We start from the raw sequence: 16,404 nt of genomic DNA, 5'->3' as shown, positions 1-16,404 counted from the left end.
GCACAAGGTAGATTTAAGTACCAGCGCCGTTACCTGCTTGTACAGTTCGTTTGGAATTTCACAAATCTCTGTGCTGCTTGGCCATGAGAGAGAGAGAGAGAGAGAGAGACAGAGAGAGAGAGACAGAGAGAGAGATTTTGTATTGATGTTCCCAGTGCCACGCTTGTACTACAAACACTTCCCATAATTTGGACTGACATATATTTAAACTGGTTCTATTAATAGCGTGTGGGGAAATGCAGATCCACCTAAATATCATAAATCCCGTACGTGTCTATCTTTAGAATGAATGCTGCTTAGCAATGTACAACCAAATGACAATCGTTCGTCCGTAATTCATCATAACATTTTTGATAAGGTAGAAATAGAAAGTAAAGGTTCCATACGTATATAATGTGTCATTTATGCAAACTTCATCAAACTGCCACCAGTCACCAGGTTCTAAGAACTCCAGATTCCTACAAATATATGACTCATTCTGTCCGTTGGTCATCAGGTGTGTATAAAAAAAAGATAGAGAGCATACACTTTTCCATTAAAACCCACGATTTGAGGTAAGTACCCGTCAATTGTTTCACTCTAGATACGTCGCATATATTGTTTTTCGCCAAGGTGTGTGTGTGTGTGTGTGTGTGTGAGAGAGAGAGAGAGAGAGAGAGAGAGAGAGAGAGAGAGAGAGTTTAAATGTTTTTCCAGTGCGTTTTCCTTCATAAGTGTTCAATCACATTCTTCACTCGTCTGATGCATGGCGCACGTCTTGGGTTAAATATATGTCGTCTGATTATCTGTGACCGGAGTCGGTGCGGTTCAGTGGTTAGCGTACTTGACATGCGATCAGTAGGGTGCAACTTCAAATCCTACCATCGGATCAACCCACAAAGTGTGTGTGTGTGTGTGTGTGTGTGTGTGTGTGTGTGTGTGTGTGTGATTTTAAATTTTACTAACTTTAACAATTCGAGTTATATCGCAACGATTTCAGCAGCATGGCAGTTTATATTTGATCTCTAGCACTGGGCCATCATGTCACACACATATGACATTATGTCCCACCTAGTCACATTATCCTGGCACCAGGCTGACCAGTTGTAACACTAACCTCTTAATGCTGAGCGCCAAGCAAGGCAGCTGCTTGTGCCATATGTATTAGTCTTTGGTATGACTCGGTCCGTGTTTGAACCCACGACCTCCCGCATCCGAGGCGGACGCTCTAACCACTTAGGCAAACTGTAATCAAGAATGGATCAATTTTCAAAACATCTCAACAAACCTCGTTCAGCTAGTGACATACTGTACAAAACTTTCCACAATATACAATGAATGGAACCATGTCCTTTCAGATCTTTTGAAAAATGGTCTGTTCTTGTGGTGTAAGAGTTTTTCATCTGGAGACTAGATTAGAAGAAGTTAGCTGTGATGCAGATACACATGAGGGAGTACTCATGTTTTCCCTTGTGTTTTATTGTTACAGGTTTGGACCCACAGCCCTAAATCCATTGAAGCATACTCTAGGTTTTCATTTGCAACGATCCTCTGTTTGGGACTTGACATGTACTTATCGTGTCTCTTATTTGTAGTGAAGACGACCCACTTTGCATATTATAAACTGAGGGGAGAGATAATAAATGTTAAAAGCAATACATATTTACATACTGTTTAACTTAATTAAGCATTAACCGTTATGTCTGACTTCTTTTTTCAGAACTACCAGGAAGATAGCTGATGTTGAATTTTGCATGGACGTCTTGAATACGGTTAAGTCAAAGTCAACTCTTTCGTGAGACTTCGTGTTCAGGATGAGTGAATGGATAGTTAATTTATAACTTATCAAAATGGATACTCAAAAAGAAAAAGGGGTCAAAGTAAACTATTTTCTAAGTTCCAAAGAAACATTACACCATGACCAGAAAGTGTTTAGTACTGTGTTGGTGACCAACCCGCTTGATCCAAAAGCCAAACTTGAATGCCGAATTTGTCAAGATGACGGTCAATCCGAGTCCATGGTGTCCCCGTGTAAATGTTCAGGTTCAATGGCACATGTGCACCAGTCATGCTTAAAGGTAAGAAAATGTGATCGCGCCATTTTGGTTGAAATATTGATTTTTTTTATGAATCTGTGCTGGGATTTGCAATAAGAAACTAAAACAACAACAACAACAACAACAATAAAAATAAAAAAGTGTATAGACTTTTCTTTTTATGGCAGGAATTTGTCGCCATAATGTGCTCTCCTCTTTGCCAGAAGCCTCATCATTATCAAGCGAAGAAAACAAAATCAATGATCCACTCAGTAAGATACAAATTAAATATCCCATATACCCCGGCTATAAATGCACCTACCTTCCAAGTATATAAATAAATAAAATATATGAAGCCTAAAAGTTACATAACCACTTATCACATAATATCTATCATCCAGCTTGACTCTTAATGCTGTTATATCATTTTACCCCTAAATATAACACATATCAACGTACACACACGCACACACTGTGGACACTGAATGAGGAATGTGAAACCAGGAAGGTAAAATGTAGATTGCGGAAGATTACCTATTAAGGTCGATGAAAAAGTCACTAGCATGGAAATGCTGGTTTTCCATGAAAGATACTTTTCTATCAAATACTAATTTAACTGGATTCGTATACAACAAATGCTTAATTATCAATCGTTTGAGGGTCTCAGGAGCTTGAAACAATGTAATTGATATTTATTGAGAGAGAGAGAGAGAGAGAGAGAGAGAGTTAACATACACACTTCAATGTGTTGCAAAGCCAGTCTTTAAGCCACGCAATCTTTCTCGATAGTGGAATAATTTTCTCTACTTTTTTTTTTATAGAGAAATACCACACTAGACGATTCACACCATTTTCGTCTTCTTTAATTAACACTCCACCAAATCTTACATCACATACATATAAACGGACATTGTAAATCATTGGTTGAAATCTGATGCTGAAAGAACTTGTGCACTCCTAAGTACAGCCATTTATTTATCAAAGCGTCCTTACATTTGTCAGACCAACCAAATATGGTTATCTTACTCAGGAAATTCATCACAGATTCTTCCGCGCGTCAGTCGTCGTACCATTGCGTAAGTATAGTTCTAAAGTCAATTGACATAAATAAACATCTAATAGTTAATGATATTCAGTAAAGAGTATATTCCGTCTTGAACTTGCCTCCTCTTTTAAACTCTGAAACTAATGTAAAAATATTTTTCCAGTCTAATGTATTTCAGATCATGTTTGAAGTTTAATGGCATTGTGTGGATGTGCTTTGCGTATTTCACGTTGATTATATGTGTGTGTGTGTGTGTCTTTCAGACCTGGATAAACTATGCATTCAAAGAAACACCTTACAGGCCACCAAAATGCGAAGTTTGCGATACCAGATTTGCAATGCATCAGAAACGAAAGGTAATTTTTTCCATCACAAGCTGCTATTTTAAATGCATACTAATCTGTAAAATGAATCTTTATGGTTACATATCACGTGAATTTTGTAATGACGAGCTTGTAAGTGCCATATTCAATCAAAATAGTATGCTTTACAACTATAATGTTATAGGAATCAAAGAATATTATTGTTTTTAATTTTACTTTTTCTTTCTTTTGTTTTGCTTCGGAGATTTGGATGTTATGCTCGGCTCAACGGTCGTGTTCAGAGTGTAAAGCTTTGATGATATATTGCCACGCCCAGAATCGAAGCTGTAAGCAAATGTTTCTTTAAGTATGTAATTACTTTTCATAGGAAAGGAGTAGCTACTTTAAAAAACGAAAGGAGAATTTAAAGTCCCTCCGCAGATTGTACGACCTGTTGTACGATGTACGCCCCGAGTGGCCGAGTGGTCTAACGCGCTTTCCGTTACGGATCACTGCCATCTCACCTCTGTCTGCGTAGGTTCGAGTCTCGGATTCGGCCAATGTGGGTATGTGAGAAAGCTTGCCAGTAGCTTCTCGATGGTCGGTGGTTCTTTCTGGGGATTTCCCTGGTTCTTCCTCCACCATTAATACTGGCCGCCATGTATAGCCTATCTTGTGCTGAAAAATGGCGTTAAACCCTACAACAACAACAACAACGATGTACGCTTTTGTCATCCACTTAAACTGCACACACTGTCAAGACAATGGTAAAACTTTATTTAGGTCATGACGTAATGATATTTCAATTGCTACATACAATCAATGAGTCGGCCCACTTTATTGCGCCTATCAGATTCTCTGTATGTCGCTCTCTCGATCGCGATCTAAATGAATGTTTCGCCCTGATACTTGCAGTAACTCTATACGTCATATTATTATATACTTCTGTTTTCGTCCGTTAACTTTACATTGTCAGAATCATGCAATAGTATTGTGCATTAGGAACTACTTTGTAAACAAGCCATGTACGCTCATATAGTAGCCAATTTAAGTTTTAGTTTATTAGATTTGTTTGTATATGAACTAAACTTTCTAAAGCAGCTGTTTTGTCTATTTAAAAGATGAGATGATGAAGCTCATAAAGTGAACAATGTTGACGAGTTTACTGAGCCATAAATGAAACCTTCAAAACAAGCAAATGAATGAACGCGATATTCGCAATGTCCGTAACAAACGTGAAATACGCAATATTGAAAATACCATTCAGATCATTTCAACAGATTTTTAGGGTAAATGTTCGTAACTTTTCGTTAATGGAATGGTTCGGACTATGACCAGTGCTCGCTGGGGCATATATAAATAGCATATAAAAGCGTACTGCGGGGCAAGGGATATCGCATATATATCAGAAACGTACCCTTTATAAGTGAAAGTACTGAAGGTTTTGGTCGAAAAGTAAGGGACTCAGAGCTAATAAACCAAGATGACGAAATATTCTTATTTCCTTTGGCTGAATGGACGGTCACACACAAGTTTCTTTGCGCAATGTTTCGGATTTAGACTAGCGGTAACGCCATACACATCATAACATAGAATGGGTCCCTACAAAGAGCATGCAAGTGACCAGGAATAAACGTGTGTTTTTTAGCTGGTAATAAGAATGGCAAAAAATATATCTACATTTTTGCGTCTTGAATTTCCTCAAAATGCGCTCCCTAAGTTCTGCAAATTCGAATTACATGAGCTGCGTTATGGGTTCTAAAGCATGATTACACATTTTGAAATTGTACTGTAATATCGACTACTAGTACATTTCCACCTGCAATAATATTATCCTTACTGCGCTCGAAATAAAATGAACATGTTATCTTTTTGATAATTACAGCTGAAAGAGTTCATATTTTCCCCACATTATGATTCCAAATATTCAATTACAGAACAAAAACACACATGGAGGTGAGTCAAGACGCATCCCTCCTTGCTCAAATCACAGACATATGTACTCTATGTGTAATTGACACAGTTAATAAATTCATTCCATAATCAGCAGAATTGAGTAGAATCGACACAACAACAAAATATCCATTCATTCCAGAGCAACTGGAAAAGTTGTTCCAATGCGCAGTCGTTCACAATATGACTCGAAATTTAAATTTTAAGTAGACCAAAATGACAATTCTTTCTAAATTAACGTCGAGTTCAAAGGCCTCTGGGCGGTGCTAGCTGCGCATAAATATTGTTATCGTGTATTCATGAATCTACAGTTGAGCATTTATTTTGGAATACAACATAAATTCATTTATTTTGTTTCTTTTAGTGTATTTTTTTTATAATTAAGCCGTAGGTAGAAAACAAATAAGAGCATATAATAAAAAGGATTCTGTATTGTTATGGGAAAATATGAACTCGTTTCCTTCTATGGGTACTGCACATCCACAGGTCGTGCAATATTCATCCGATAAAAACAACTCGTTCATATTTTCGCCATACAAATTCGGTAACCGAAATTACAAGGTAGAATTCATGAGAACTCTGTTAAATTATGAAATAAAACTTCAAAATACCCCAGGTATGAAGAAAAAATATTGAATGTGTTTCTCTTTTCAGATGAAACTTTCTAGATGTCCCCAAATTACTGCAGATGAAAAATTGAGACACGTGACCTTTTGTATCAGCATTTTTATCATGCTCGTGAGTATCGTTATCGTTTTCGTTGCTGTAGGAAGAACACTTAACAGACGTGACCAGTTCCACAACAGTACAGAGTTTAACATAGACTCCATCTTGCTGCAAGTTTTCGGGGTCACATTCCTTGTCTTTCTCGTGGTGGCTTTCATTTCACAGCGAAATGTTAGCCTTACACTTTATGATGTCGTTCGGAAATTTTATAGGAATTCCGTAGAGTGGACGTTTACCTCCAGTGACAAATCTAGTATTTTGACAGCAGTGGGGGTTGTTTGAGTACCTCAAAGGAATATATGGTTTCATGGTTTAGGACAGTTACAACCATTGTCTAAGAACAGTTACAGCTAACAGAGTGTGGTTTGTTATTCAATCAGCATTTCATGCTGGAAAGAGTACTGTTTTAAACAATTGCCCATTCTGCGCGGACAGTTTGAAGGTATCAGTTTTGAATTGCCATTTTCAATAAGAGCAGAGGCACCCGTAAATGCGGAAAGCTATTTTGTGCAGTTCATTAGAATATGTTCTTATGAACCTGTGTTTATTGGTTGATTAATTGTTGGCAATTTGATTAATATTATATCTCCACTGTCCTACGTGAAAATCTTATAGTGACCGCTATGGGTTCGTGTTCTGTTGACCTTCGAATTAGGCAATGGAAATACAACTTTCAGAAATGTGAAAATGAATCAAACCATTCGGCAAATATTAATGCTCTTCAGCCATATAGCACAGTCTCCTAGACGCGAAGATATAAGATTTCATCTGACTAGCTGATACAATTAGCGCTTATGATAACAACATAGGCCACCAGAACATGGCTCCTAAGCGGTCGCTGTCATATCGTCACGTTGGACAGTGGAGATCTGATTTTAATCAGATTGGATTGTTGGTTAAAGTGGTTGGTGACTTAGCTGCTGGGTGGGTGGGTGGGTGTTAGAGAAACAGACATCAGATAAACAAACAAACAGAAAAGGGGGAGTATGTACATGTTTGTAAACTAGTATGGGCGGGGGGGGGGGGATAGATATAGCTGTGCTTCTGTTGACTATTGGTTACTTTTCTACCTTAAAGCTCGTAGTTCCGGTTTCCTGCTTGGGTATTCAGTTACTCGTTTTAGTAATAATTTCCAAGCTGTGTAAGTTATAATATATGCTTCAGATATTTAACGTTCTATATTATATAGCACAGTAGAGATCAATTCAAAGACTACTGACGAATACGAAGACTCTGTATAATAAACGTATGTGAACAGGTTGCTGTATTTGTATTCCCTTGACAACTATTTGTCACTAAGTGATTTGGAGAAATTATTAAAATTCCTGGAGACATTTAAAGAATTATTCTCCTTCAAAAGAAATAGATAATTCCTGAAAATGAAAATACAAATGTTCAATCCCCTTCTTTGTGGTTTACGAATTATGCCATCATTATTAGATGCATAAATCATGTGAAAGAAAGCTTAATTTGGAAGGATATTTTTGGAATTTAGTAAAACGGGAACCAGATGTAATTCCCTCTGTGACTCCCATTTAATGAAAATCTGTTTGCTTTTCAATCGGTTTTTTCAATGATGATGTCTAATTAACACACCTCGTATTAATTTTGTATTTTAATTTTATTCATGGATGTATGTGTGTCTGTCGAGTAACTTCTATGGGATCATAATGGTACTTCCATTCTTTTTTCCCCCTCAAATTTACTGATAGATTCTCTGGGACGGACGTGTTATATAACATTTCCTAGCACACACGATCTTTATTATTAATCATTTGTTAATATTTCTAAAAATGTCTACCTTTTATGTACATTGATATGCGTTATTTTAAAAAATAAATACAATAATTTGCACTTTATTTGTTGTTTGTTCTATCTTATCACGTTCAAAACATTCCATATCTTCCGTGTTTTCTTTAGGCTTTATTTATAGAAAGCCAATATTCAAACTATAAAGGAAATCTTCACACGTTAGGGAATGTCACAGCATTCGATATCGAATACACAGTATTTATTTCCCCTTCCAAGGTAAGCAAATGAAGATCATCTTGTTACTAGGTTGCCTCCCCTACACATTGATTACAAGCTTGATATGTATTCCTGATTTAACCCAGGTGCGTTATGGACATGAATATTAATTTATTTATATTTGGAATTAAATAAAAAGTTATCCTGTCTTTATAAATTGTACGTAGTTAAAAACTTTGCATAATGGAATTGTAACGGAAGGGGTTATTTGAATTGATAGATGAATTAAAAACATTTTTCTCCTTAAATGAAGCGCGATTTGGAAAGGATATCACATAATCGGTACACTTTGCCTATAGAGTGTGCAGTTTCATATTTTTGATATTATAACATGTGAACATATCACTTTATGTGATTCTGATTAGTCCAAACAAGCCTATGCAATTATTGTGCAGTATTCTCTTTACTAATTGGCTGCGATCGTGGGAAAACTTCTGGAATTAATTGTTTTCATTGAACATTTAGGCCCCATTTTTTTATTCGACTGGTGAAAGGGGATCGGGGAAAATGGTCTAGTCTGTTTAATTATTGCCAATTTACCTCAACAGGGGTTTGGTATGTTATGTATAACATATCATAACATGAAAAATGGCATAAACCCGTAAGACAAGAACAATAACAACAAGTAAAACTACGGGTATTACCTAGATGATGGTGAGGCAGGGGGTGGGGATGGAGGGCGGTATATATATATATATATATATATATATATATATATATATATATATATATATATATATATATATATATATATATATATATATATATAACATGGAATCCACCCAATATACAAGCTTAGTTTAAATGTGAACTTACTGAAGTAAATAAACTCACCTTTTTTCACAGAAGAATGTAAACATAAACTGGTCTCCCCAACCAACAAACCTTTATCCAACCACAGCATATTTACATATTAAATATGTGATGCAAGTCTGACTAAAAAGAGATTTGTTTATGCCTTCTGTACAATCTAATGTTCAAAATCAAATGCTGTAAATATCCGGTCACAAATACATTACAGTAAATATGTTTATTTCTGCACCCAGTAATCTTCTATTCACAAAATATCGCAACAATGTAAAGTTTAGTTGTGACGTAGAATTTCAACGTAAACATTGGCACTGTATTGTGCAGACCAACTCAAACTGGTACTGTGCACCGTATCGAACAATGTGACACACGTGTTGGACATTTTGTGTTGACAAATATTTTGTCTTTTCTAAAATGTTCTGCTTTTATATGGACGCTTATTCTTTGATTTATAGTTAGCAAAAATGTATAACATACTTTTACTAATTCAAGTGTGTTTAGGACTGTTTTTTGACGGACAACAATTGAAAGGTACAGCGTCTGTCAGAATGAACGAAATTATTCATTCTTCTAAAGACCGTTCTGGTGGCCTAGTGGTTAGAGCGTCGGATGCGGGAGTCGTGGGTTCGATCCTCGGCTGAGTCATACCAAAGACTTACAAAAATGGTACTAACAGCTGCCTCGCTTGGCGCTCAGCATTAAGAGGTTAGTGTTAGGACTGGTCGGCCTGGTGTCAGGATAATGTGACTGGGTGGGACATCGTGCTACATGTCTGCGGCATGATGCCCCAGTGCTAGACATCACTATAATCTGCCACATTGTAGACATGGTAGCGATATGACTGAAAAATTGTTAAAGCTACGTTAAAAATCCAAATCTCTCTCTCTCTCACACACACACACACACACACACACACACACATTCTTCTAAATAATTTCTACTGAAATAAAACTGTGATAAAAAGAATCTCATATGGGTAATGATTTAATATTAAATTTATGAAACTCGTTAAATAATTTCCAGCTTTTCAACTCGTTTCATAAATTCAATATTAAATCGTTACCTATTTGTTTGTTCTTAAATAATGACGCCATCTTGGTAAAAATATATTGAACGTTATCCAATTAACTTTAATTTCAGCAGAGAGAAAATATTGTAGATGAAAGTACAACTTTAATGATGCACACACACGGTCAATGTAGATATTTTTTTTTATTTAAATTAAATTACAGAGACCGTTTGGATAAAGATGGTTAATATAATGTATTTCAGACAGTAATCAATTAATATAATGTATTTTAGAGAGTAATTAGTTAATATAATGTATTTCAGACAGTAATCAATTAATATAATGTATTTTAGAGAGTAATTAGTTAATATAATGTATTTCAGACAGTAATCAATTAATATAATGTATTTTAGAGAGTAATTAGTTAATATAATGTATTTCAGACAGTAATCAATTAATATAATGTATTTTAGAGAGTAATTAGTTAATATAATGTATTTCAGACAGTAATCAATTAATATAATGTATTTTAGAGAGTAATTAGTTAACATAATGTATTTCAGACAGTAATCAATTAATATAATGTATTTTAGAGAGTAATTAGTTAATATAATGTATTTCAGACAGTAATCAATTATAGGTTGAATTCAAAACTTGTTTGTTACTCTCAACGTCATAAACCAAAGTCTTGTTGAAATCTCACGCCATGAAGATGGATACAGTCTGATTTTAATCCCTCTGCAGATGATTTACCTGTGTACAATGCAAGTGATTTACCTCTATATAATGCACGTGATTTTACCTATATAAAATACACGTGATTTACTTGTATACAATGCAAACTATCTAACTCACTTGGACCTTTCATTATTTTGCTTGTTTCTTTTATAATAAATATATATTACTGCATGCTGATTTTTACATTTTAATTCAATAAACCTTTTCTTGTTCCACTATGCCACATGTGTATGTATGTATGTATGTATGTATGTATGTATGTATGTATGTATGTATGTATGTATGTATGTATGTATGCATGCATGCATGCATGCATGTATTGTATGTATGTATGTATGTATGTATGTATGTTTAAGGTGGGTGGGTGGGTGGGTGGGTGTATGTATGTATGTATGTATGTTTAAGGTGGGTGGGTGGGTGGGTGTATGCATGCATGTATGTATGTATGTATGTTTGTATGTATGTATGTATGTATGTATGAATGTATGTATGTATGTTTAAGGTGGGTGGGTGGGTGGGTGGGTGGGTGGGTGGGTGTATGTATGTATGTATGTATGTATGTATGTATGTATGTACGTATGTATGTATGTATGTATGTTTAAGGTGGGTGGGTGGGTGGGTGTATGTATGTATGACTGACTGACTGCATGTATGTATGTATGTATGTATGTATGTATGTATGTTTGTATGTATGTATGTATGTATGTATGTATGTTTGTATGTATGTATGTATGTATGTATGTATGTAGGTATGTATGCATGTTTAAGGTGGGTGGGTGGGTGGGTGTATGTATGTATGTATGTATGTTTAAGGTGGGTGGGTGGGTGGGTGTATGTATGTATGTATGTATGGGGTGGGTGGGTGTATGTATGTATGTTTGTATGGGGTGGGTGGGTGCATATATGTATGTAGGTATGTATGTATGTATGTAGGTAGGTAGGTACGTAGGTATGCAGAACCGTAGAGAGCGATCGCGGACCCTGGGGTAAGAAACACCTGGAACTCTCCTAGTTTTCTTTTATAAAATTAAAATATATCCCCGGTTTCCCCCCCCCCCCCTTGCCGGCCATATATGTATTCAAGTGGGATTGAGTCTCAGGCTAGGCCAATGCGGGTATGTGAAAATGCTTGTCAGTAGCTGCCCGTCTGCCCGTGGTTCATCTGGGTATTTATCTGAGTTCATCCTACACCTGATATACTAGACGCCATGTATAGCCAGCCTATCGTGCGCTGTAAAACCAATAACAATAATAATAACTACAAATAAAGCAACTAACAATAAGAAGAAGACAGGAGAATGAAAAAAGGAAGAACAAATACAAACAGTCACATTAAAAAGTAAAGGAAAAACGTTAGTATATTATCAGCAACTGACGATGTTTCAATATCAAATGTAAAAATTTATAATTACAATCAGATGTTGTAGTTGACTGAGGCTGTGTGACAGTGTGTATTTAATATTACATGATTAACAAACTCATCCAATAAGTTTTAAGTGTATACATGCATATATGTTCTACGTAACTCATACGTCTTATCACGAAACAAAATGTATCTCTTATCACATTACAAAAGCGACTTATTCTATTGTCATATGATATCATTCGTGGAGCAGTCATCTACCTGTTTCAACATGGAGTCCATGAGTTGATGTTCCCAGTTTAGTGTTATTGTAAACTTCCTATTAGTACTAACAGTAAAATATCCTTTATATAAAAAAAAAAACTATTTGGAAGATGAATATAACGTCATGCCCTAGTGGAAAATTCAAGCCTAGAATTCATATTTGGAACAAATTTATCTTCAAGCTTTGTTTGTACATCAACGTTACCCACGCCAGGTCGCCAACATATGTGTACTAAACCATGTGTTCCCATAAGAACATAAATTTTGACTATCTATTAAAAAAAATTTAGTTTTTATATTAACTATCAATTCTGTATTCAAAAAGCCATACACTAGTTTTGCATATTTCCCTGCTGTTACTAGTTACTCGAATTCTTTAACGGAACTGTTGCAAAAAATTACTATGCGTTTTCTTCCGAAAATTGCAAAGAATGTTTGAAGCCTAGTAGAGAGTGATATTTCCTGTCTTCTCATCGATGAAGAATGATATCCATACGCACATATCTTACTTTTAAAAAAAATCGTCTGGGAGAAGAAAAAAACTATATACATACATGTGTTCTCTTTTGGGGAAATGTGTGTTTTCAAAATTCATACAGCAGATAAATAAACGGCTAGCTCAGTTCTAAGGTGACATACCACCAACACACAAAGTTAAATTTGAAAAAGAATTACATTGCATCTATGGCTTATCTTATCATAGTCTTATTTCTAGTCGAACAATGTAACCTAACCATTCTACTCTATTTTCCAGGATATAAGTGTGTGTGCGTGTGTGTGTGTGGATAGGTAGGTAGGTAGTACAGCACTACAAATTATTTCGGAACCAAAACAGATATATATATATATATATATATATATATATATATATATATATATATATATATATATATATATATATATATATAGACTCTGACGTCACGAACCCTCTCTCTTCTGATTAGAAGACAGATCCAAGCATCTGACTGAATTTTGTAACGCGAACAGGAGCGGAAGCAACCGTAATAACGAAAAGCAGGAAAAGAAACACCACAGATGAACAAGGCAGTAGCAGCAGTTATAAAAAGATCAGGAGCAGAAAAAACAACGGAAATGCAGAAATAAAGACTATAAAGAAAAGAAAGAAAACAACAAGGAAGTAGCACAGAACAAGGAAAGCAGTGGACACTGAGGAAAGCAGTAAAACAGAAAAGCAACTGCCAACCCCTAACAAATAAAAATAACCGCCCCAAAACCATTTCACACTGGAATGAAATTGCCATCCCTGAATGAATACCCCTCCTCCACCCCCACCTCCGACCAGGATAGAAACACAAACATCCTAAAGCACACACCGTACATATACATATATAACTGACATACAGCACAGTACACACTTACCTTCGACCTCCTCCCCCCACCCCGAAAAAAACGTTTTAAAAATATCATATTGGGCTTTCATTCAGACCTAAGAAAGCCGCCCCGAAAGAACATTGATTGGTGTTGTTACAAACTCACGGGGGGGGGGGGGAGAAGGAAGTGGCGGAGTGGTCTAAAGCGTTCTCCGTTACGGATCACTGCCATCTCACCTCTGTCTGCGTGGGTTCGAGTCTAGGATTCGGCTAATGAATGTGGGTATGTGAGAAAGCTTGCCAGCAGCTTCTCTTGGGTCTCTGGTTCTTCCCGGGGTTTCCCCGGGTTCTTCCTCCACCATTAATACTGGCCGCCATGCATAGCCTATCATGTGCTGAACAATGGCGTTAAACCCATAACAACAACAACAACAACACCAAACTCACGGAGATAAAACACCCGGCAAGCCAGTACGATTCGGATAACCACGCGGAAATCACAAGTACGCATAGTACACGAAAAATAGTAACTATCACAAAGGGAGGAAAATTCACACCGCAGGACTAATCGACTCGGATATGACTCTCACATCTTTGGCGTTAAGCTAGGGAGCGGTCCGCACAAAATAGGAGGCTGGACAGATATTCGGAACACGAGTATGCTGCTTGTGTACATGGCCAGAGGTTTGGTCCAAAAAAAGACGGGCGGACATTCCGGGCGCCCTTGCTTTATGTGGCTTGATTGGGTGGCATTTAATAGTCTATAATCGCACAAATTAAATAGCATGCAAACGCATGCAAACTAACGAGTTGTGCATGCCTAAGGGCAATATGCGACTATAATCCATAAATGAACGAAGTTTGATGTCACCTGTTCAAAGATGTGAATTAGTGAGGTGGATATGTCTATGGTAGCTGTTATGGGATTGGCGTCACTGTTGTGCGGTGGTGTTGCTGTCAGTAGTGAACAGGGCCGTAGATAGCTGATGTAAGAAACACCCGGGCCTCTCCTAGTTCTTGTTCAAACAAAACATTTCTTTTTGTAAAATTAAAAAGTGTTGTTCGGCCCTGGCACCAGGGATATATCCACGGTTGCTCTCTCCCCCCACCCACCCCTTGTCGGCACTGGTAGCGAGACATATAGGACAAGTTATCGGCATGTGATACTAGCTTGTCAAATTAGGCTGCAACCAAGCAACCAACAGCCAGCGTGCCAGAGTAATAGAACTATCTTCATGAAGTTACACGTAAAAATAAACCTGCATGCGTGTTGCATGATGGGGTTAAAGTGGCTTTGTGGATTAAATTTCTCCATAGTCACACACACGCACACACACACACACACACTATTAAATTACACAAGCCATTTGGATAAAGATAATCAATAAAGGCACTTCAGACAGTAATCAATTATATATTTTGGCATCAGGCTGAATACAAAACTCGTTACATCATTCAACCCATTCTGGTCCGTGTAGCTAACTGACATTGCTGTTAGGCTATCGTCGTCACGTATGTGGTGTCATTAACCAGAAGTCCTATTTAAATCTCAATCCATTTGTGTTGGGGGGGGGGGGCGGTCTGCTTTTTATCACCCGTAATTGATTTGCCTGTATACACTGCAGGTTTTCAATTTTCTACTTTTATCCTCGTAATCCTTTTACGTATCGTTCTTTGGTTTTGTGTGTTTAATGGATACTAACGTGTATATCTAAAGTCAACTAATTAATGTTTGATAATGTCACTATAAGTATATTACACGTGTGCCGCAGAGCTAGTTAATATGTGTCAAAATCTCTTAACATAGTTTCTGTTATATGTATAAGGGCAGAGCACTTGATTACCAATATCGAGAGTGGTTTAACGGAAGAGTAGCAAACAATTACAGTGATATTTGAAGTCTGAAGTCTTTGCCTCGAGCTAATTAATATTTCCTGTCTTTAGACATATCAATAACTATGTGCATACTTTCATGTAACGCTTCACTCCAACTACAAACATGAACCCTGATATACCGTGACATAATGTGCCGGTAGATCAGGTCTATGAGGTTTGTTCTCCTGCATTATTCACCTGCAGATCTGGGTCTATTGCAGCATGCTCAGTGTAAGAAAGATAAAGAGAAGAACAACCAACTCATGAAGTGAAGCTCATACAATGGAACTTGAAGAAGAATTTACATATGTTGCTTATGTCATGTTTTATCCTCGTGTGAGCGGAATATAATAGGAAGGACATTCGAGTGGATCGATTGCGAAAACACTTATTATATCTTAATCAAACTGAGGTTATATGCTTAGAATAATAAGTAGTATAACTACTACGCAGAACTGCGCAGAAGCTATTTCGAAATGAGACCTAAAAATAAAATAAAAAAATTAAAAATGGAAAAACCCTGAAACGTTTTCATGGGATGACAGATAGTAAAATGCCATTCCAGAAATCAATAACGTTTCTATTTTAAAAGAAAGTGAAAGTACTTTTTGTGATACCATCTTGTCTCAGCAAGAAAAAAATATACTCTGACTATTTTTGGAAGACAACAAATCCCGAGTTACATTTTTAATCAGAGTTATATATAGCATGTATGTTATATATAACATAAATGTTCCTGTATTGCCATACTTATTCGACGTGTTGATATCGACATTAATACATCAAGTGCTGTTAATATCGACAGTAATACAACAAGTGTTGTTGATATCGACAATAATACAGTTAGTGTTCTTAATATCGACAGCAATACAGCAAGTGTTGCTAATATCGAAAGTAATACAGCAGGTGTTGTTAATATCAAGCTCCGTTAATAACGACGTTACT

The 16,404-nt window shown here is 36.5% G+C and overlaps 1 protein-coding gene across 3 annotated transcripts; it reads left to right on the top strand.

Moving 5' to 3' along the window:
* Nucleotides 1-309: 309 nt before the first annotated feature.
* On the top strand, nucleotides 310-6,960 carry LOC149806969 (E3 ubiquitin-protein ligase MARCHF3-like). 3 transcript variants are annotated; one of them, XM_089960226.1, is made up of 5 exons: nucleotides 310-554; nucleotides 1,700-2,057; nucleotides 3,324-3,416; nucleotides 3,628-3,709; nucleotides 5,970-6,960. In XM_089960226.1, the coding sequence occupies exons 2-5, from the start codon at nucleotides 1,830-1,832 to the stop codon at nucleotides 5,981-5,983; spliced, it is 417 nt and encodes a 138-aa protein (XP_089816352.1). In that variant the 5' UTR covers nucleotides 310-554; nucleotides 1,700-1,829; the 3' UTR covers nucleotides 5,984-6,960. The 3 variants fall into 3 exon arrangements, with proteins under 3 accessions (XP_089816352.1, XP_089816346.1, XP_089816343.1); XM_089960220.1 differs by lacking the exon at nucleotides 3,628-3,709 and having other exon boundaries at nucleotides 310-496; XM_089960217.1 differs by lacking the exon at nucleotides 3,628-3,709.
* Nucleotides 6,961-16,404: the final 9,444 nt, after the last annotated feature.

The sequence above is a fragment of the Sinohyriopsis cumingii genome, chromosome 1, assembly GCF_028554795.1.
Source record: "Sinohyriopsis cumingii isolate HCF-2022 chromosome 1, ASM2855479v2, whole genome shotgun sequence".
NCBI lineage: Eukaryota > Metazoa > Mollusca > Bivalvia > Unionida > Unionidae > Sinohyriopsis > Sinohyriopsis cumingii.
Note: the sequence above shows the minus strand (reverse complement) of the source record. Positions and strands in the feature narration are given on the sequence as shown.

Excerpts from the sequence above, each read along its gene's own strand:
- LOC149806969 (XM_089960220.1), top strand. The coding sequence starts at position 1,830 with ATGGATACTCAAAAAGAAAAAGGGGTCAAAGTAAACTATTTTCTAAGT. Across the intron at positions 2,058-3,323 it reads TGCACCAGTCATGCTTAAAG|ACCTGGATAAACTATGCATT; the intron begins GTAAGAAAATGT and ends TGTGTCTTTCAG. Across the intron at positions 3,417-5,969 it reads CAATGCATCAGAAACGAAAG|ATGAAACTTTCTAGATGTCC; the intron begins GTAATTTTTTCC and ends TTCTCTTTTCAG.